This window comes from Carettochelys insculpta, chromosome 1 (genome assembly GCF_033958435.1).
Source record: "Carettochelys insculpta isolate YL-2023 chromosome 1, ASM3395843v1, whole genome shotgun sequence".
NCBI classification, from domain to species: Eukaryota; Metazoa; Chordata; order Testudines; family Carettochelyidae; genus Carettochelys; species Carettochelys insculpta.
In genome coordinates this window covers 32,418,113-32,441,519 of record NC_134137.1, presented here as the reverse complement: position 1 = coordinate 32,441,519, position 23,407 = coordinate 32,418,113, and the positions used below count along the sequence as shown (strand labels likewise).

Here is a 23,407-nt window from a genome sequence, read left to right as displayed (position 1 = left end):
CATCTTAGATCTTCGGGGCCTCAACCGTTACTTGCGCAAGCAACGTTTTCGGATGATCACAGTTGCCTTGATACTTACGGCACTGGACGATGGAGACTGGGTTGCAGCACTCGACTTACAAGATGCTTACTTTCATGTAACAATCCACCTGGCACACAGGTGCTTCCTCCGCTTCACGGTCGGCCAGGAGCGCTTCCAGCACAGGGTTCTTCCATTCGGCCTCTCCTTGGCCCCCAGAGTCTTCACCAAAACCCTGGCAGTGGTGTCAGCCTACCTGCACAGACAGGGGGTGTTTATTTTTCCCATATCTGGGTGACTGCCTGCTAAAAGGGGCCTCGAAGGCAGAGGTCTCACGCATGATACGCGTCACAGCAGACACGTTTTCTTCACTGGGCCTAGTCATCAACCTCGCAAAGTCAAAGTCTGAACCCACACAACATATAGAGTTCATAGGGGCACGCATAAGCTCTATCACAGCAAGGGTGTACCTGCCCGACGCCTGCTTCCGCGCCATCAGTTCGCTGGTGCAAGTTATCACATACAGCCCCACGGTGCCTGTCTTAATGTGCTTACAGCTGCTGGACCACATGGCGGCAGCGACGTTTGTGGTACAGAATGCCAGGTTGCACATGTGAAGCCTACAGCATTGGCTGGCGAGTGTTTACAAACCGGCATCCCACACTGTCCACAGGGTGGTGTCGCCCACAACAGAGGTGCGCAGATCCCTGGCGTGGTTGGAAAACCCCGAGAATCTGCTAATGGGGGTGCCTTTTCACCAACCACAAATTTCTATTTTTTCTTACTACCGACGCCTCCCACATAGGATGGGGAGCGCACATCGGCGACAAGGTAACACAAGGGCTATGGTCCCCTGCGGAACAGACACTGCACATATCCATACTGGAGCTCAGAGCAGTGTTCAACGCCTGCAAACATTTTCAAGATTACCTACATGGCAAAGTAGTCGGGATTCAATACCGACAATACCTCCACTATGTTTTACATCAGTCGACAAGGAGGAGCACAATCCCGTGCCCTATGTGCGGAAGCAGTCCGATTGTAGAATTGGTGCATTGCCAACAACATAACGTTGAAAGCCTCGTACTTGCCGGGCGCTCACACCGTGAAAGCAGATCAGCTGAGCAGGCGCTTCTCAATCACGCACGAATGGCAGATCCGCTCCAATCTGCTACGGCGCATTTTTCGTACATGGGGGTTTCCCCAGATCAATCTGTTTGCCACCCAGTACAACAAAAAGTGTCCCCAGTACTACTCCAGGGCAGGAGTGGGGCGGGGGTCCCTAGGGGACGCATTCATGTTTTCATGGAGGGGCCCTCTACTTTACGCGTTTCCCCCGCAGCGCTTATCCACAAGGTCTTGCAGAAAGCCAGAAGGGAGAGAGCTCACATGATACTCGTAGTCCCACTTGGGATTGGCAGCAATGGCTTCCCTTGCTTTTGCGCATGTCGGACCGCCCACCGCTACCTCTACCGATGGTGCTGGACTTACTCACGCAGGCTTAGGGGTCCATAGTGCACCCGCGCCCTCAGGGTCTGCACCTACAAGCATGGCTAATCCATGGCTCAGCTCTTTAAAGAGCACGTGTACGGAGGGAGTACAACAAGTCCTGGAATGTAGCCGAAGGACCTCCACCAGGAGGACTTACAAGCAGAAATGGACTCGATTCACAGCCTGGTGTTCCGCCAAGCAGTTAGCTCCCCTTGACGTTCCTATACCTGTAATACTAGAATACTTATTGGACCTCAAGAGAGGCGGGTTTTTTCTCTATCCTCGCTAAAGGGCCACCTCGCTGCTATATCAGCCTTTCGGTATACAGAGGAAGGGCCCACGGTATTCGCCCATCCTATCGTTACTAGGTTCTTGAAGGGGCTGGTAAACCTGTACCCCCCTCGGAAACCGCTTCCACCATCGTGGAATTTGGACTTGGTGCTCAGCACGCTATCGGGTCCACCTTTTGAACCATTAGCCACAGTTCCCATACGTCTCCTTACGATAAAAAAAAACAAAAACCAAAAACCTTCCTCCTTGCAACTACATCAGCCTGCAGGGTGAGTGAGCTCGCGGCAGTGATGGCAACGCCGCACTGCACAGTATTCTCAAAGGAGGCGGTAACCTTAAGGCTGCACCCAGCATTTGTTCCAAAAGTCTCTTCGGAGTCCGATCTTAACGAGCCAATAGTTTTACCCTCGTTTTACCCGAAACCTCACAGCTCCGGCAAGGAGGTACGCCTGCATCTCCTGGATGTGAGGAGGGCGTTGGCCTTCTACATAGACAGAACTAAGTCCTTCTGGAAAACGGACAGGCTCCTAGTCTCTCTCGCTCCCAGGTCAAAAGGAGAAGGTCTCTCTTCACAGAGAATCTCTAAGCACATTGTGTCCTATATACAAATGTGTTACGAGCTTCAAAATGCTCCTTTGCTGGCCCCGCCCAGGGCTCACTCCACCAGGGCGGTGGTGGCGTCAACAGCCTTCTTCAAGGGCATCGCGTTAAAAGACATCTGTAGAGCGGCGACCTGGTCATCCTACGACACCTTCGCCGAGCATTATGCCCTGCCTCGGGTATTGGAAGAGGATACCCGTCTGTCGACAGCAGTCCTCTCGGGGGCAAGCTGCACATAAACCGATTACCCACCTCCTTACTTGGGTTACTGCTGGGTAGTCACCTATTGTGGAGCACCCACGGGGAGCACTCGAAGAAGAAAGAGAAGTTACTCATCTGTAGTAACGATGGTTCTTCGAGATGTGTCCCCATGGGTGCTCCACCACCCGCCCATCCTCCCCACTTCGGATCTCTCTCTAGTGTTTTTCAGGAGCATCCAAGGCCAGTTGGTCAAGGAACTGGCAGGGACCGGATCGCGCACGCGGCCAGGCGCGCGCAGGGGGGCGGTGCGCGCTGGTGTATGCGCGATCCAGGAGCAACTGCTGGAAGATTTCCGATCTGCGGCACCGGGCGAGTCCGACATCTATTGTGGAGCACCCACAGGGACACATCTCGAAGAACCATTGTTACTACAGGTGAGTAACTTCTCTATCCACTCATTCATTGAGCCTAGTCATGTTTATTTTAAATTGGAGGGAGAGTGAGGTAAGGACATAACAAAAGGGAATTGCAACCTGTTTCCTCTTGCATCTGTTCTCTAAATCATGATTTCTAAAACACAATCGCAATCCTTGTAGAAACTGCTGAGTTGCTCAGATACTCGCTGCTCCCATTTTTTAAGCCTTAATGACAGTCTTTCTCAATCAGTTTTTCCTAAGTTTAAAAAACAAGGAAGAATATGCCTATTACTTGGAGAATGCTGCTTTCTTTATTGTGGATTGGCTGCCTTAGTAGTCTGTTTCACAGTTTGTGTTCACACAGTTGGGTTTTTTCAGAGTTGTCTGAATGGGCGTGAAAGATTTTTATAAACGAAGTAGACCTGCATCAAAATGACTAGGAAAGATTGACTTGCATCACCATTGAATTTGCCCCTAAATCTGAGTCCCTGTCACCACTATGGTTTCTCCCTTAGCTCATTTTACTAATAAAATTAAATACTTTGTATAATTTCTTTCAGGCTATGACCAGGGCTAGAGCGCTCAGATCTCATGAAGCTGCGTGGGCCTCTGGCTCTAGCGATGATGATCTTATGGATATGGGAATGTCAGAACAAAAAAACGATGATTCAGATGCTGGCACCTCTGTACCATCCAACAGAGGAAGAGGTCGAGGAAGGGGACAGGGAAGAGGTCGACGAGGGCAAAACTCAACTTCAAGAGGAGCCTCTCGAAGAGGAAGAGGTCAGTATTCTTACGTACCTTGTACTTTATTGTTAGCAGTTTTCCCTTGTGTTTTTTTTTAAAGCCTTCTCTGTAATGCTCCCATGAAATACCTTATTGGCTTGTTGTTTAATAAAATGTTTAATGTAACATTGTTCTTATTACCAGTACTTCTGGCACAAGTTGCTGCAGTATCTTCCCATTTTCCAAAGGTTAGGTTGAAACAGGTTACTCATAATTAACTGAAAAATAGGTGCATAAATATTGATTGATGGATTGTTATTCCTACAGGAATCGCTAGCCAAGAGCCATCTAATAGCAGTAGAACTTACAAGCCTGTGTTTCCATCTACGAAGAACATGTCTATCATAGATGGTAAGTTCAGAATCAGTGTGATGTATTCATGTGCCCTCTAGTATTGCTCTCTCTTTGCACAATGTCATAATGAAGTTAAAAAAATTATGATGCAACCTTCATTTCCAGTAGACTAATCCATCCATCACATGGAGCTTAGTCTGCCTGTTATTAAGTAGGGAAGTGAACTGTTAGTGTGATATAGTCCAGCTGACTTCTGTTCCTACCCTATCTCTTACCTATCATTTTAAGATTTAATTCCTGGGGTTAATTGGTCTGCCTCTCTCAAGTTTACCACCTGATGAGTTCAGGTTTTCTCAAGAACTTTCCCTTCAACTACAAAATGGTGTCCAGAAGAGTGTATTTTTTGAAGCCTCACAAATTGTGTTATCCAAACAGATCGGCTAGTTCTGGATGTGTGGTGAAGTCTTCCAATGCAGGCATTGGGTGGGAGGTGTCTGTTCAGGCAACAGTAAGTCGGGGGAAAAAAGATTGAGGAAGTAGTCATGACTTAAGTAATTTCGGAATCCAAAGGGTGCAATTGCCACTAATACCACTGGGTGTAAATAGGCAGCACTGTTAAGCATTGAAAGTAGGCAGCAAGTTTTGTCTCATAAGAATTTCTTGTAGAGAACAGGACAGATGCTGTGTTTAAAGACCTTGGGCCAGATCTTTCTGTCTTATACATTAGTATAAACCTGACATGTTTTGATAAAGAAAATAGTAGAAAATAGAAAATTGATTTATCCAGTGTCATTCAGATCATAATTGGTACCCTTAAAAGTGAAGTGCTATAAAAGCAATTTTCAGTTGCAGTTTCTAATTTTTTCTGTCTCAGGATCTTTGAAGTAATCACACCATTTTAGTAATCTTCAAGATCTATCCCTTAAAAACGTTGGGTTCCTCTAAAAAGGCTAATTTAAAATTGCAGACTTAACTGGCTTCTTTAGGTAGATGGCTTTTAAAGTCATCTTTTAAAATAACATTAGGGTCTGTCTTTACCAAACTTTCTACTCAACCTCTGCATTTGGGAAGAATGTGAGATTTATGCCATGTTTTGAAAATGCTTTAGGAAAAGCATCATTTTCCGTTTTCCTTTCTACCTCTCTTCCTGTGCTCACTTTCTAAGTACTATATTGAATTGGAGGAGTATATTATGTGGAACTAAAGAATTTAATACCAGACATCCTGAACTACTGTTATTGCTGTCATCCATATGAATGCAAATGAACTGCTGCAGTCTCCAAAATTATCACTTTCAAAGTCTCTCATTTCAAAATATTAAGCTTGATGTCTGAAGATTACCTGCGGATAGAAGTGGCTGATGATTAATTAAAATATCCAAGCCTTTATGTCTCGTTTGAATCAATGCCAAATAAAAGCTAATTTCATTGTTTGTACATCATTCAGAAGTGAACTGAATTTTATAGGATCAGCTCAGCACAAAGTGAACCTATTCGTTTTATTTGAAATTATTACTCATTTTCATTTTTAATTTACAACAGGACCACAGCCCAAGTGGTCCCAGTATCTACGCAGAGCCCTGATACAGTCAGTGGGGCTCTATGATACCATGGGCTTGCACAGATGCCTTGCTGAATTGCTGTCACAATGATCACTGTGTGAGGAATTTAGTCGAAAATTAATATTTTTCAGGAAATATTTTAAAAACTTCTATTTTTGCAGACGTATCATACGGTAAATGCTTTCATATCTAGCATTTGGTTTCCAGAACACTCTCTCTCTCTCAAAAAAAAGGCTTTTTAATCATATGTAAATTTTAGTTACATTTTGTAAGTACAGTATAGTGAAAGTAAATAAAAATACAGCAAATACAATATATGTTTACAGTGTACAGTACTACTGTTCATAAATAAAGAGTACTCTGCATTCATTTTTGTTTGTTTGTTTAATATCTAATCTTGTTTTTCTTTATTGCTATGTATTGCTAGATGTACCTCTCTATTATCCAGAATATTTGAATATCTGGAAATCTCCTCATCCCGGGGCTGACAGATATGAAAGAGTTTACTGACAGAAAATCTTTTAATAATAAATATCTAGATTTCTCATGAAAATGATGTTCTTAGGTTAGAAAAGAACGATTTTTCTAAATTAATCAAATCTGGGAAGAGTTTTAAAAAAAACATTTTTGACATGAAGTGATCTGTTCAAACCTACAAAATGTTTATATTTATAAAACTATTTTAAAGATTTTTTTCTATTTTGATTTTAATGTGGACTTTTAATTAGTGAATTAATTAATGCTTGTTGGCTCCTCACCAGAATCAGTGCTGAAAATGTAATTCTCTCTCAAAATAACTGTATGACAGTGATAGAACACTCTGACTTCTAGTAACAAGATATTTTCATAAATAATTGGAATGCCTGGCTCTAAGGAGGTCAGATTAAATTGGAAATAGAATAGGAGAATCAGCTTTCAATAAAATGTCTTTCTGGCATGTGTAACTTAAGTACAGGCCGTTTTTAGCTCTGGTATATCTCACTGTAGCAAATGGTTTTCAGGAAGCTACTTGTTGAAAAGAAATAACATACAGTAGTTGCTGTTAAGATTAACATTTTTTCACAGCTAACACATTGCAATATCCAATATACTGCCTGTCTTGCCTATTCTAAGTACCTTATAGCAATACATTGCAATATCTATTTATCTAGATTCTTTCCAAACCAGTACTTTGTTGTCTCAGCTACCACATTGGGAAGGGCAGAGGGAAACAATTTATTTGTTTAATTGATTTTGCTACAAAAAATAAAATAAAATTGTTACCAAAAACATGAGACTTAAAGCAAAAAAACACACACACACACACACACACACACACACACACACACACACACACACACACACACACACACACACACACACGGACTTCTTTAAACAGGAATATTTCAATGTGACTGTTCAGCTGTATGAACTAAATGTTAATTTAGTTTGTATTTGTGAGCGTTTTCTCTAAACTGTCGTAGGGTCATACTTTTCCCAGCTATAGAACATGAGGCTTCTGATAACGTCAGAGAATTAGTTCCTCCACTCATCATCCTGGGAAATGCACAACCCTATTTTGTCTGGAATATTGTGGGAGAAATTATAAAATGTAAACTAAAGTAAGTCTTTTTACCACACCTTTTCCTTTTGTACTTTGTATTAGGACACATTTCAGACAAAATGTGAAGGTAAGATCCTTGTGTGATAAGACGTGATCAGATCATGAAATATGGTTATTTCAAGTACCTTCTATATGATATGTTTTCATCTGTTTTATTTTAGCCTTTAAATCTTCAAGACAACAGCCATCTCGGAATTTTTCTTCCACGAATTACTCAGAGGTGAGAAGCTATTTTACATAGGTAGGAGAAAAATTATTCCCCTTAACCTCAGATAATAGGACAAGAATTAAAGGGCTTAAATTGAAGCAAGGGAGGTTTTGGTTGAACATTAGGAAAAGCTTCGTAACTGTCAGGGTGGTTAAGCACTGGAATAAATTGCCTAGGGAGGTTGTGAAATTTCCGTCATTGGAGATACTTAAGAACAGTTAGATATCATCTGTCAGGGATAATCTAGATGGTGCTTGGTCTGCTGTGAATGCAGGGCTTGATGCAGGACTGGATGTGTAAAGTTGTACTGCTGTGTTGCATATAGCACTCTGAGACCATGTCTGCACTGCAAACTTATGTCAACTCAAGTTAGATCAGCATACAGCTACTGCAGTTATTACATCACTTGCATATTTGGCTCCTTGAGTTGGTGCATGAAGTCACCAAAATTGGTTGTTTGCTCTCAAAACTGATGTGTACCAGCCAGCATATGTTGTGAACTAATAAAAATGAATTACGTTCCAAATAATAAAATTTCATTCTGTAATAAAATCAGTGCAAAAAACCTGTAGGCAATTTAAAAAAAAAATAAAACCAAGTTGGGGAACCTTTTTTGTCAGGGCCTGTTGACCTACAGAAAAATCAGTCAGGGGCTACACACATGCAAAACAATAAAAAAACAAAGCAAAACAAAAAAACCTTCACTCACCTCATCTGCAGTGGGTGCAGGCTCTAAGTGCTGGCACTCATGCACCAGCCCCTTGAGGGGAAAGCCCTGTGCCCGAATGTGGAGGCTTGAGGCTTCTGGCCTGCAGCACAGAGACTTCTTGTAGCCTGGATCAAAGTAAGAGGAAGGTAGGTCCAGCCCCAGGTCAGAGGTTCCTCACCCCTACATTTAAAAACTTAATAAAATGTAATAAATTGGGAGAACAGAACTTATGAAGGAGAGAATATTCAGGTCCATTTCAGCTGTGCGTTTTCCAACTGAGATGAACTTTTACTGTCCCCCCAGGTGGAGTGGAGGGTATAGTGTATTAACCATATTACCATATGCAATGTTGGGTTGTTGGTCAAGGAAGGTCCTAATATTGAGTTCTCCATTTTTGTTGAACCTGCAGGTCCCTCAGAGTCAGCATCTCTGTGTTTGCTGCCTGAGAGGGCCCCATTATGTCCTCCTGCATCTTTCTTTCCATTTCACGGTCCTTTTTCTTCTCTGTATCCTTCTCCAACCTGTCTACAGTGTTCACCCTCAGGAGTCTGTGTTCACTGTCCAACGCAGCACTGGGTTGCAGGATCTCATTGAACATACCATTCTGAGTCCTCTTTTTCTTTTTCTCCTCCTCGTTATCTAGCTCAAGTTTTCTGTAGGTGTGAAGGGGGAGACCCCAAAAGCCACAATGGTAACAGCTGCAAATAAAACACATCAAGTTCTCATTGTCAGTGTAGTCACTACAGAAAGTAAAACATGAAATGCTGAGCTCACTCCTCTTCCTCTGCTGAAGATCTTAGGCACTACATTTCACTTCTTCTTGGGATTGCATGTGCATGGTTCCGTAGCAGCACCTGCCATGGTGAGCATGATTTCATGATTCTAGTTGTATAGGGTAGCAGCACTGAGTACTAGCACTGGTTTTCAATAGGCAGTAGTGGTTTTAGCCGATATGTTGTTCCTGGGGGTAACAAAGCCAGAGAGAGCAAAGCTGCTCCGCATATCCTGAAGTTGCCCAAGCCTGTATGCTGCTATCCTATGTATGAAATGGTGTCTGCCAAAGTTTAACTGAGTAGTCCGGAAAGGTATGTGACCATGGAGGGAGAAATAGGGTCAGCCCTCCCTGGAAACCACTAGGAAGAGGATTGCAGACTACCTCCATTAAACTTTCATTGAGATATCTCTGAAAGAATTGCAGGACATCTCTGTGCACACAACTAAACTGCTACCATGTCATCTCCCCCTCCCCCTCGCAAGTTTAAAGGGAGAGCAACTCTGCCTCTGTCTTCATTGTACCACTACCTCTTTCAGCACAGTAAATTAAGGATAAGTCAAAATGCCCTGCTACTTTGGGATGTCTTCCCTGTAATTTAAAATTTAAACTGCACACTAACGCAGTGTGGCTTCCACTGAACTGGGCTTGCCCATGTTCTATTGGGTAGACTCTAGTTGTATTAAAAACAGGTCCTTGCTGACTTTCACAGCTGGATCTCATGGTTGCCTCTTCCCAAGATTCCTCCACTTCATTCTCTTCATCTGTTTCACAGCAGGGACTTGTGAGTTGGTCTTCTCAACAATATCCATTGTTCTGGGAGAAGTAGGGGGTGATTGGATATCCACCAAGTATGGCATGTAGATTTTTGCAAAAAAACGGCAGGTCTGTGGCATGGCATTGGATCTATTGTTGACCTTCTAGTCCTCCTGGTATGCTTTACAGAGCTCCTTGGTTTTCATGCAGCAATGCTGCAGGTACCCATCATACCCTTTTCTCTTACATCCACCAAACAATCTGCTCGTAGATATGGACATATTTCTATAGCTAAACCAGAGCTATGCATGCACAGCCTCTTCTTCCCACAGACCCAGCAGATTCAGTATCTTGTGTTTGCTTCAAGCAAGAGAGTGGGTGGAGTGGGTAGCTGGTATGGTTAGCTGGGCAGTTGCACTCAGGAATAGGGAGCTACCTGGTGTGCTTGACAAGCCAAGCAATGAGAAAAAGGAATTTAAAAAATTGATTGGATTTTAAAGGGGATGGGCTTTTGGCCTCCATAACTCCTGGACATTAGAGGTCACAATGGTGACAACAGCGATCAGTGTGGAGCAGCTGCTGGAAAACAGTTGGTTGACATAACTAACCAGTATCTTCACTTAAACTGCGTACAAAGCTAAGTCAAGCTAACTCCATTGTAAATAAACCCTGATTAGGTACCCATTGCAAAACAAAAAAGGCAAAACATATTCATTAAAGCTAAAAGGTATGTCTTCATTGTACCAGGTGTAGCTGGAATGTAAGATTCACAGAAGGCTGAAGTACTGTGGCTGAACTGATTTGAGAACTTAGAAAAAAAAAAAATGGGTCAGCTTGCAAGACAGTAATATGGACATCTTGATAACAATAGTTATAAACCTAGCAAGATCCTCAGTCTTTGTTTGTCAGTCACGTTGCAAACTATACAATTCAAGTCAGCAAAGCACTTAAGCACATGGCTAAGATTAATATATATGGAGATACACATCTCATAGAGCTGCAGGGGACCTCAGGAGGTCATCGAGTCCAGTCCCCTGCCCTCTTGGCAGGCCCAAGCACTGTCTCTCTTGTAATCTATTTGCCCTAAATGGCCTCAACTATTGAGCTCTCAACCCTGGGTTTAGCAGGCTACCGCTCAAACCACCGAGCTATCCCTGCCCCCGCCAGAAAAAGGCGTGAGTAGTTCCTATGAAGCTTGTTTTTGTTGTTTTATCCAGGTTAAATTGTCTGAAATATAGAAACTCTAGAAAACATTAAACAAAGAGCAAAATAACTTGTGCACTGTAGCTGTGTTGCTACATTTTTCAACTCAAAAGAATCTATAATATACCACCTTTTGTAAAATGTAATTGTTTTTTCCAGGACATTATAGATGATGGCTCTGATGTAGAAGAAGTGTCTTTCACTGCTGCCCCCAAAAGTACTCAGAGGTTGGTTCAGTTATTTCAAAATGGCTAAAGAGACATTTGAGAATCTAAACTCCTCAGGAGTGATATACGTGAGCTGGGGTGTAGCACTGTAGTCCTCTGGCTGGCTGTAAAGAGTTACATGAGCTAAAACTTATTTTTGAAATTCATAATTTAATATGTAATATAAAGTGTGCTTAACTGTTTAGAACAGAATAGTGATTGAAAGCATTTCTCCACCTCCAGTCTTTTTTGAGACAGTCACCAGCTAGTATTAGAAAATGCAGTTGAAGGACTTGAAAGTGCATGTTGCCATGATGAGAACAGACCATGTGTCTATTTCACCATTTTTAAGTATGCTAATTACTAGCCAGATTTTCAGAAGCATTCAGTTCTCCCACCCTAGGCCCATGCATACAAACAAGCATCTGGATAAGTTGCCAGACTTCTTTGGGGGAAAAAAAAAGTCTTGGTACACAGCAGCTTCTGTTTTCATTGGGAGGTGCTAAGTGCTGATTACTTCTGAGTACTGGTCACTGACCCTCCATTGACCACTGACTCAACAGACCCTCCATTGTTGACCCTGTGGCCCTAGACCAGATCTCTGAGAAACCCACAATAGACAGTCTTGACCTGCCCCCTGTGGTGGATGAGGTCAAAAAGGCAATCAGCCAGACTAGCTCTGGCAAAGCCCCTGGGATGGACGGTATCCCTACTGAAATTTTCAAAGCGGCAGGACCAGGGTCACTTGAAGCCTTTCACAACATCTTGATCAGCATCTGGGAAGAAGACATGCTCAAAGACTTTAAGGATGCCACAGTCATCTCGCTCTTCAAGAACAAGGGCAACAGAGCTGACTGTGGAAATTACTGGGGCATCTCCCTTCTGTGTACTGCTGGGAAGATCGTGGCTCAAGTCATCCTCAATGGTCTGATCACCAGCATCTCAGAGGAGAACCTACCAGAGGCACGGTGTGGTTTTTGCCCAGGCCGCAGCGCCATTGACATGATCTTTGCTGTTCGTCAGGTCCCGGAAAAGTGCATAGAGCAGAACTTGGATCTGTACGCTGTCTTTATAGACCTGACCAAGGCGTTTGACCCTGTCAACAGAGATGCCCTGTGGATTACCCTGTCAAAACTTGGCTGCCCAAAAAGATTTGTTAACCTCATACGCCTGTTCCATGACGACATGACTGGCTTTATTCTTTCAAATGATGAGTCCTCAGAGCCATTGGAAATATCCAATGGTGTGAAGCAAGGGTGCGTGCTGGCCCCTGTGTTATTCAACCTCTTTTTCACGTGTGTCCTCAGCCACACAGTTAGTGACCTGGACCATGGAGTCTACATAAAATACAGACTTGATGGGTCACTTTTCAACCTTCATCATCTGAATGCTAAAACCAAGACGCTTGAGAGGCTCATCCTTGAATCCCTTTTTGCTGACAGCTGTGCACTTATGGCACACGAGGAATCTGATCTCCAGCTCATCGTCAACAAGTTTGCTGATGCCCCTCGCCTCTTTGGTTTGACCATCAGCCTAGGAATGACCGAGGTACTGTTTCAGTCTTTACTGAAGGAACAGCGTTAAAAACGGTAGAGGAGTTCAAGTACCTTGGCAGTGTGATAGCCAATGATGGCTCCCTTGACAAAGAAATCAATGCCAGAATCTGCCAGGCTAGCGGGGCACTAGGATGTCTGAGAGCGTGATTGATGAATCAGCACAATATCCGACAGTCCACTAAACTGAAAGTGTACAAAGCTGTAGTCCTGACCAGTCTCCTGTATGGCTGTGAAACCTGGACCTTGTACAGAAAACATATAAAACTGCTGGAGCGCTTCCATGCACGCAGCCTGAGGTCAATACTGCACATTAGATAGCAGGACAGAGTTACAAACCTGGAAGTCCTGGACAGAGCAGGAACCACGAGAATCGAAGCCATGATTCTGAAAGCCCAGCTTCACTGGACAGGGCATGTTATACGAATGGAGGAGTCCAGAATCCATAAGCAATTCCTCTACGGTGAACTCTCCCAGGGCAAAAGGAATCAAGGTGGGGCTCACAAGAGATATAAAGACTGTGTGAAGGCCAACATTGCTCATGCTGGTTTAAAACCAGATCAACTAGAGCAGCATGCAAAAGACCCAACAGGCTGGTGTGCTTTCGTATGACACGTGTATGACAATTTTGAAGAGCAGCGATTCGTATGCCTCATTGATGCTCGTGAAGGGAAGAAAGCAGCAGCCGCAGCAGCAGAGCCAGGACAATTCCATTGCCCCCACTCTGAATGCTCATGCTCTTGAAAGCTTGGACTCCTCAGCCACATGCGAGTCCACAAGCGATGAGCCTGTGCAAGCTCAAGACGTCATCGTTGGACATGACGGACTACCTGCACTGGTCACTGGGAGTGGATTCCTTCTGTAAATGTAACAGCCCTCCCCCCCTCCCCCCCGCACACCTTACTAACAACCAACAGATAGCTGTCACATAAAGAATACTGCTACTGAATTGCTCCATGAAAACCTCATTTGTTACATGTTGTCAGTACTAGTGCATACTCTTAGCAGCAACCTTAGAACACCATGATCGGGATCTACATGCAATATATTTTTATTTAGATTTTGTCTGGCCAAATAAAGAAAAGTTAGAATGTCTGGCAGTGTTGCCATGCTCAGATATGATAATAAAATGTTTCTTCTTGTAACCCTTAAGGTTGTCAAGCACCTCACCAAACACATCTGCATCTAGCAGAAAGAGCTCACAAAGCCAAATAACTAGAGGGGTTGACTTTGAATCAGATGAGGTATAGTATTGTATGGTTTTTCTCTTGTCATAATTCTCACAACTTCATATTATCACTTTGCAGAATATTAGGACTGTCAATTAATTAAAAATTAATGACAATCACACTGTTTAAGAAAATAGGATATATTTTTGGACATTTTTCTACGTTTTTAAATATATTGATTTTCAGTTGTAACAATGCAAAGTGTACAGTTCTCACTTTAGTTGTCATCATAAATATTTTCACTCTAAAAGCTACAGAAATAATATTTTTCAGTTCACTTATTACAAATAATGTAGTGCAATCTCTTAATCATGAAAGTGCAACTTGCAAATGTAGATTTAGTTTTGTTACGTAACTGCACTTAAAACCACAACAATGTAAAAATGAGGAGGTTAGTTAAACAGAAATTAAAATGTGCAGTGACTAAAGTAAAAGCTTCATGGAAACTTTCAAAGACACCGTAATAGATGTATACCCCAAATTAAAAAAACGTAGTAAGAGACCCAACATATAGCCTCTGTGGCTTAACAACCATGTAAAAGAAGCAGTGAGAGATAAAAAGGCATCTTTTATAAAGTGGAAGTTAAATCCTAGTGGTGAAGATAGAAAGGAACATAAACTGTGCCAAATTAAATGTAAAAATTTAACAAGAAAAGCCAAAAAGGAATTTGAAAAACAGCTAGCCAAAAACTTAAAAAGCAGTAACAACATGTTAAAGTACATCAGAAGCAGGAAGCCTTCTAAACAACCAGTGGGTTCCCTAGATGATCGAGATACAAAAGGAGCACTCAAACATGATCAAGTCATTGCAGAGAAACAAAATGAATTCTTTGCTTCAGTTTTCACGGCTGAGGATGTTGGGGAGAGTCCCAAAGCTGAGCCATCCTTTTTAGGTGACAGATCTGAGGAGTTGTCCAAGATTGAGTGTCATTACATGAGCTTGTGGAACTAATTGATAAACTTAACAGTAACAAATCACTGGAACCAGATGGCATTCACCCGAGAGTTCAGAAAAAAATCAGATGTGAAATTGCAGAACTATTAACTGTGGTTTGTACCCTGTCCTTTAAATCAGCTTCTGTACCCAGTGGCTGAAGGTAGCTAATGTAACACCCATATTTAAAAAGGGCTCAAGAGGTGATCCTGGCGGTTATAGGCCAGTAAGTATAACGTCAGTAGCAGGCAAATTAGATGATCCTGTAGTAAAGAGTAAAATTGTCAGACACATAGAAGAACATAATTTGTGGGGCAAAAGTCAACATGGTGTCTGTAAAGGGAAGTCGTGTCTTACTAATCTATTAAGCCATTTCTACACAGGCCACTTCCTTTGGAAGTGGCATGCTATTACACGGAGTGAAAGATGGTAATGAGGCACGGATGCAAATTCCCCATGCCTCATTAGCATAACGTCACGTGATTTGGAGTCTGGAAGACCATTCTTCCGGACTCCAAAACGCCATGTAGAAGCGCAGCCCCTGGGGGCTTCCAGAAGGAAGTCCTTCTTCCGGAGGCCCCTTCTTCCGAAAATTTTTGGAAGAAGGGGCCTCCGGAAGAAGGACTTCCTTCCAGAAGCCACCCCGTCGCCACGCTTCTACACAGCGTTTTGGAGTCCAGAAGAATGGTCTTCTGGACTCCAAATCACGTGGCGTTATGCTAATGAGGCATGGGGAATTTGCATCTGCGCCTCATTAGCACCTTTTTCTCTGTGTATTAGCATGCCTGTGTAGAAATGGCCTTAGAGTTCTTTGAAGGGGGTCGACATATGTGTGGACAAGGGGGATCCAGTAGATGTAGTATACTTAGATTTCTAGAAAGTATTTGATACGGTCTCTCACCAAAGGCCTATGTAAATTAAGTTGTCGTGGGATAAGAGGAAAGATCCTTCCATGGATTGAAAACTGGCTAAAAGACAGGAAACTAAGGGTAGGAATAAATACATGGTAAATTTTCAGAATGGAGAGGGGTAACTAGTAGCATTCCCCAAGGGTCTGTCATAGGACCAATCCTATTCAACTTATTCATAAATGATCTGGAGAAAGGGGCAAAGTTGCAAACGATACTAAACTGCTCAGGATAATTAAGACCAAAGCAGAAGAACTTCAGAAAGAGCTCTCAAAACTGAGTGATTGGACAACAACAAATGATGATTTAAATTTAATGTGAATAAATGTAAAGCAATGCATATTGGAAAAAAATAACTCCACCTATACATATAATATGATGGGGGCTAATTTAGCTACAACTAATCAGGAAAGAGATCTTGGAGTCCTCCTGAATAGTTCTCAGAAACATCCATGCAGTGTGCAGCAGCAGTCAAATAAGCCAACAGGATGTTAGAAATTATTAAAAAAGGAATAGAGAATAAGACAGAAAATATCTTATTGCCCTTATATTTAACCATGGTAAGCCCACACCTTGAATACTGTGTACAAGGTGTTAGCCGATGGTCGGGTAAGATACCACCTATGCCCTTATTTTCATCCGAGTCTTTAACTGCTAGGACAGACAGCCCCTTCGCAGCAGGCAGCCCGGGCAGGCTGACGAGTGCCCCAAGGTCCTAACACCCGAGTCTTTAACTGCTAGGGCAGGAAAAGTCCCTTCGCAGCGGGCAGCCAGGACAGGCTGATTGGTGCCCCAACAGTTGCACCGAGAGCTTCCCACACCCGAGTCTTTAACTGCTAGGACAAGAGAGTCCCTTCGCAGCAGGCAGCCAGGGGTGGCTGACGAGTGCCCCAGAGAGTCTGTCCCATGGAGGCGGCAAGACTCAGCACTCAGTTCTCAGTGCTCTCTTACCAATGACCAGGCTAATTGGAGCTGAAGAGCAGCTGGGTTCTTCGTTTTGTGTTCGGCTTGCACAGTAACAGGGAGAGTCAGGTTACAGCTTAACCAGTTACTTATTTATTGACTAAGGAGACTTAACTCTTATGGTTGCAAGATTACAAGATATATACTTTGTTGCAAACTTACAAAATTTATACTTTGTTACAAAGATTACAAGGTTTACACTTTGTTCTTTAGTTGTCAATAGCTAGCATGTAACAATTCATAGATCTGTTATTGAATGTGCACAAAGAAAACAAAAGGAAAGCAATACACTTCACAGGTCTTATTCTCACCCCTGCATTGCCAATGTGGCATGGCCAGTGTTTCACTCAGTCCCTCGGGAAGAAGCAATAAATAACGAGGACCACGGGAGGCAATGACCCTCCTGACCGGCAGGTACAGGTAATTGGAGTTCAATTAGAGGGGCTGCCGGACCCTTACTTTATACCCATTGGGTAACGTACGCTTCTCTCTTATCTGAAAGGGTGCCAATTGAATTAACTTGTCTCAAGACACTGGTTCTCACAGGGCTAGTTCACACCTGTGGGGTGGAGATAATTTTAGGGCATTCTTTTTTGATGGGCCAGAGGTTTTTCCTCCGTCTGGGACGTTTGTGTAGGTGAATCAACTGATGGTAATTAACCAAGGGCAGTCGAAGGCCCGGCTGTTTATTAGCCCATTGTCTCTTGCTCCGGAGCTTCAAGACTGTGGCTGAGATAAGCACATCTGCGCTCTTGGGCATTCCAGGGCTGAACTGTTTCTTTTAACGCTTTGGTGCTCAGAAGCACCCAGGAGAGACAAAATGGAGTAGAGAAAAAGAGAGGAGGTTCTGTCTGGCTACACAAGTATGGTCCACTCATCTCAAAAAGGTTATATTATCATTGGAAAAGGTTAAGAAAATGGGAATTAAAATGATTAGGAGTTTGAAATGGGTCCTGTATGAAGAGAAATTAAAGAGACTAGGACTTTTCAACTTAAGAAAGAGGAGACTAAGGGGTGGGTATGATAGAGATGTATAAAATTATGAGTAGTGTGGAGAAAGTGAATGACGAAAAATTATTTACTTTTTCCCATAATATAAGAAACAGGGGAAAACAAATGAAATTAATGGGCAGCCAATGTAAAAGAAAGTTCTTCTTCACTCAGCACACAGTCAACCTGTGGAACTCCTTGCCAGAGGAGGATGTGAAGGTTAGGACTATAACAGGGTTTTAAAAAGTGCTAGATAAATTCATGGAGGTTAGGTCCATTCATGGCTATTAGCCAGGGTGGGTAAGGAATGGTGTCCATAGCTTCTGTTTGTCAGAGGTTGGAGATGGATGGCAGGAGAGACATTACCTGTTCAGTTCATTCCCTTTGCAACACTTGGCATTGGCTACTGTTGGCAGAGAGGATAATGGGCTGGATGGACCTTTGGTCTGATATGGCCATTCTTACGTAAAACTTTAGAGCCTACAAGTCCGCTGAGTCTTATTTCTTGTTCAGCCCATCACTAAGAGAAATATGTTTCTTTACATTAATGGGAGACGATGCTGCCTGCTTCTTGTTTACTATGTCATCTGAAAGTGGGAACAGGCATTTTCATGGCATTATTATAGCCAGTGTCCCAAGAGCTTTGCATGTCAGATACACCAAAGATTCGTTAGTGGGCCACAGATTTAAAATGAACGGAAGTACTTTTTCACACAACCTATCAATTTGTTCTTTTTGCCATGGGATGCTCTGAAGGCCAAAAGTATAACTGTCCTCAGAAAAGAATGAGGTTCATGAAGGATAGGTCTGTCAAGGGCTATTAGACAAGATGTTTGGTGACTGCACCCCATGCTGCAGGTATACCTAAACCTCCACTGCCAGAAGCTGGAACTGGAAAATGAAGGATAAGTCATTTAAATCGAGCTTTTTTTTTCTTTCCTGTAATGCATGTGGCACTGGCGGCTGTCAGGAGACTGGTTACTGGTCTAGATGAACCATGAGTCTGATCCAATATGGCTGTTCTGTGACACTAATATTTATAGGGACTTCTTTACACCTGTTTCTAATAGCACTGTACTGCACTGTATATTAGAATAAATAAAATTAGAAGTTTGCTTAGTAAGGACAAGAAAACACTGTTGTTGCTTTTTCTGTGCAATAAAAATGCTTTTGGGGTGTTCCCAGTTTTGTGTGATACAGATTGAACCCCTCTAGTCCAGCACACTCTCATCCAACAGCATCCACAATCTGGCATCATTTTAGTTAGCTGGACAACCACTTATCATGGGTGTGGCCGAGTTTCCTGTGGTCCCATGAAGTTGCTTTATAGTCACCAGTCCTAGCTCTGTGTTCTTTGTTGTTATTTAGCAGTAATTTACCCCTAATGTCTTCTAAGAGCCTAGTAAGCAGTAGAAGTGTTGGTAATATGTTAGATAACATTGACCTCCCGTGGTCTGGCAGATTCTTTCATTCTGCACGGGTCAGGTCCCAAGGGGCTGGATTAGAGATATTTGACTGTGATGTTTCAACTATCACAGCCACCACCCTATATCCACTTCTGCTCTTGTAATTACATGTCTGTTACTTCCTATCTTGTGATAGGAAGAGGTTAACTCCTTGCTGATGTAGTGTATCTAATGGATTTATGCTGCTACCCATCACTATCGTTAATGGACACCTGATTATTATATTTTCCACAGCACTTAGTGCAAATGAAAAGTAAATAAATAATATGGCATGATGATGTTTAGCTCATATAATGCAAATATAGTAAAAGCAAATTACAGACACCATACCTATGGCTTTTAAAATTCTTTATTCTGTGCATCTAAAATATTTTTATTATTGTACATCTTTGTGTGCATTTCAAAGCAAGACTGCAGAAATTATCTCTATTCAGGACAACATTTAAGCACATTTCCTGAATCAAAACGAACATAATTATGGCAGGAATAAATAAGAAGTTTCCAATATACCAAAGCAATAAAAACTTTTTAAAAAGATGTTTGCCATAGTCTGTAGTTTGAAAATGAGTGTGACAGAATATATCATGAATACCTCCACTGCTGTTACAAATTATGAAAAATGTATAAGAAAGTATGAAAATTAATTTTAGGTGTGTTCAAAAGTAGAAGGATGAAATTTGTGGTACTATGGAGGCAGCCCTCACTTGCTAAGAACAGTCCTCTAATCAGTAATGATATCTGCGTCTTATATAGTACTTTTCAATAACAGATGTTGAAGTGCTTCACGCTTCATTGCCAGTGTAACATCAGGTTTGATTTATAACAAATTACCTTTAAAGACATCTAAATTACAGAGATACATAAGATTTGACAAACCATGTTGGATTGTTGGTCTATTGAGTATGGTATTGTAACTCAGGGGTGAGTCCAGACCCACTTTTCATCCCTACAATTATCAGGGCTCTCCCAATATGTCTTATATAATCCATACTGATGGAAATTTCGGTTATGTTCACATAAAAAGAAAAAACCCTTTTGGCACTTGCAGAAAATAAGTATGCAGAACTTAAAAATGTTATTGGTATATAAATGTGAATACACATACATAAAAACATGAATATATTTCAGCATTTTTAATGAGGTGGATGAGCCTGAGACCCAGCAGCTGATCATCTTCCCCCCCCCCCACACCCCCTATGAAATGTCGTCTGCCCCCTGCTTTGCTCACCCTGTTCTAATTGGCAATGAACATTTCCTCTGGGTGTCAGATATTGGCATCCCCACTTCTCTTCAGACCTTGTCCTCCTTCCCTCTAGAGAGAGGCAGACAGACACACCCAGAGAGAGAGAGGGAGAGAGAGTGTTGTGCGGTGTTTGTATGATAAGGTGACCAGAATTCTTTTCAAACTCCTGCAGACAAATGGTATCTATTGTCTCTAGTTAGCAAGATGTAGTTAAGATATGCCATGTATGTTTTTATGAATAGAGAGAGACCCATTTCCTGTTTTACTAGGACATATTTGGAAATAGCTGATTGTAATCTCAGAATATTTATTCCAATCAGATTTAAAATCAACTTGATTACTTCTCTTTGTCATTCCATTTACAGTTTATATCAATAAAGACTATCCTTATTGAAAATGATAAAGAATGAGAACACAGAAACTAACATAATCAGGCAAAGTGAAAAATATGGAATAAAATGGTGTACCTTCTGATGTAGCTAACTTATAATATAACTATGTATTAGTTATATAATATAACTATAGCTGCCTTTTTAATTCAGAATGCCTCAGTAGCTTTTAAAATGAATTTCTACATTGCAGGATGAATTTGACCCCTTCAAGAGCACTGCTACTTCAAGAAGAAAACACAGATGATTCCAGATTCACTATCTAAAATCACTCTGCAGAAATTCCCAGCTGTTGTGGTGGAATCAGAAAGGAATATGCTGCATTTTAGATAGTATTTTAATCTAAACTATTTTTTGCCTTAATCTTTCATAAAAGAATTGAAACATTAACACTTAGTGATATTGCGTATGCAGTGTAATTGATGTGTGTATTGGGATAAAATGTGTACATAGTAGTGCCTAACATCAAAAACTTGGAGAAATCTTCCCTAGGGTAATTTCAGAATTCTTCATTGTGTAAAACTGCTGAAAGGTTCCTTTCATTTCTGTGACATAGATAAAAGAATTCTTCCTTTTATAAATTTTTCTCTGGATTTTGAATTTTGTAGAGGAATAAATTAAAGGATTATGCATGGGTAGATGTGGTTAACATTCTTCATGCCCAATGAATGTTGTGTTTATCTGCAGTTTTGTATGGTTAGCAAAGAAATTTGAGGATCCAGAGCTGCAAATTTCAGTGTTAAAATTATCAATGCCAGGAAAGGCTCTGCCATTACTGTCTTATAAAATGCCAGAAATGCATGAAGTCACTTCTTTACTCTGCAATTCTGGAACATGTCAAAGGCTTTAAGGTTAAGTTGGGCTGCATATTTTTGTCACTCACGTGATACTTAGAGGACAGAAGCCTCCAGTGTGCAAGTAAAACTCTCTGAAGCTGGAATGAGTCTGACCTGCATAAAAATATGAAATTGGGCCAGTAATAGATGAGACATTATATATATGTGCAAATGATATATTTCATGTGTTTATTGTCATTATTCCCACTGAAACAGCACTAATTCAGCAATGCTTGTTTCCTGAGTGAGATCAGAAACTCAGTCAGCACAGGAATTACAACAATTGCTATTGTAAAAACCTCAAGATATTCCCACAGTGACTGTTAGATGCTAACTGAGACTCCATAGCTGTACTGTTCAGTGATTTCATTCTGAGAGCAAGGAGAGTTTAAGGCTTAGCTTCAAGTCATTTCAGTGGGCTGTGAGGCCACTTTAGTCTCCCTGACTGACTGCCTCTGGGATGTTGGAGGAGCACTACGCTACATACGGCAGTAGGAGGGGAAAATACAGAAGCAAGCAGAGGTTTGGCATCAGTGTGGCCATAGTTCTGGCCAATCGTGAAAACGCTGGACCTGCATTCACTTCTGCAACTTTGAACCTAGATAAGCCACAGAGGTCCTGAGAACTCTTCGGAAATTCTCAGATCCAAGACTTGTTTCTTAAGGCATTAAGTAGTTGGTGGTAGTTCTGAAAGCAGCCTGGTCCTTTATGGTATTAGAATATGCTTGTTCTTCTCCTGCCTCTTTACCAGTGGCTATTGCTATGCGGACTAGTTGCTGTAAGCCTCTCTATAAAGGGTAACTATTTATGTTTTGTGCTAGAAGCCAAAAATATGTACAACTGTCAGCAGTCGCACTAGTGAGAAAAATTACCTTGTGGAGATAAAATGTTTCTGTAACAAAGCCCCGTATGAACAATGTATGTCAGTTGTATAGCACCATGTATTTTGCATTGAATCTGAAGGATTTAAAAGTAAAATCAAAGCTTTTTTTTATATGTTGCTAGCGAAATAAAATTTTGTACTGAAAATAAATTAATAGGCTCCAAATTCTTTAAAAAAACCCATCACATTGTATATTTGAAGGGGCTCTTTTAGTGTCCTTGTCACACAGGTTATCAAAGAGCCAATCCTTCATTTTCTTGTTAGATATTTTGTCCATTTTCTGTATGGAATCAGATGCTTCCCATGTCTTTTCCTGTTAAATGGTCTCCTATTTAGTGCTTAGATTTATTGTACAGTTGTGTCCTCTTATTTCTAGATTAATTTTAATAATTCTCAACTGTCACTATAAAACCCAAAGGTATTCCGTTTGTTGTACCACCGAGAGGTAAAATAAGCAATTTTATATTTAAACATTACCTCAAGAACTATTAATATTGAGGATGGTACAGTACAATCTGGCCTGTTTATTATAATGTGGCCCTGTCAGAAATCGAGGTTTCATGAGGCTATCCTTCAGTGATATCTTCAAACTACTTAGAATACCCTTAATCCTCATTAATATAGTTAACCTTCCCTGGCAGACAAATGTTCTTAATAAAGGTTTTATTAATAACCAAAATGGATTTTAACAATAATAGTTACACTAGCTGAAGAAACAAAGTTAGACAAGTCTTTAAATGGAGAGGGGAAACGAATAGTAGATGGAGAGGGGGAAAAAAGAATAATCTGCACATAAGGCTTTTCATTTATTTTATGGTATATTTAAAATTTTCAAATGGCCTGTAACTTATTTGACATGGCCCTCTTTTCCACAGTTTGTCAGTGTTAATGTAGAAAA

General features: G+C 41.5%; 1 protein-coding gene across 5 annotated transcripts in view; it reads left to right on the top strand.

Moving 5' to 3' along the window:
• The window catches only part of MRE11 (MRE11 homolog, double strand break repair nuclease), a 68,351-nt gene extending 44,944 nt beyond the window's left edge, over positions 1–23,407 (top strand). For 3 of the 5 annotated variants that reach the window (XM_074984250.1, XM_074984266.1, XM_074984257.1), the window contains exons 15-20: positions 3,578–3,800; positions 4,071–4,154; positions 7,423–7,481; positions 11,069–11,136; positions 13,822–13,912; positions 20,984–23,405. In XM_074984250.1, the coding sequence (XP_074840351.1) occupies positions 3,578–3,800; positions 4,071–4,154; positions 7,423–7,481; positions 11,069–11,136; positions 13,822–13,912; positions 20,984–21,037 (579 nt within the window). In that variant the 3' untranslated portion in view covers positions 21,038–23,405. Of the gene's footprint in view, positions 1–3,577; positions 3,801–4,070; positions 4,155–7,422; positions 7,482–11,068; positions 11,137–13,821; positions 13,913–20,983 lie in introns of all 5 variants that reach the window. The other 2 variants (XM_074984279.1, XM_074984271.1) reach the window with 2 other exon arrangements.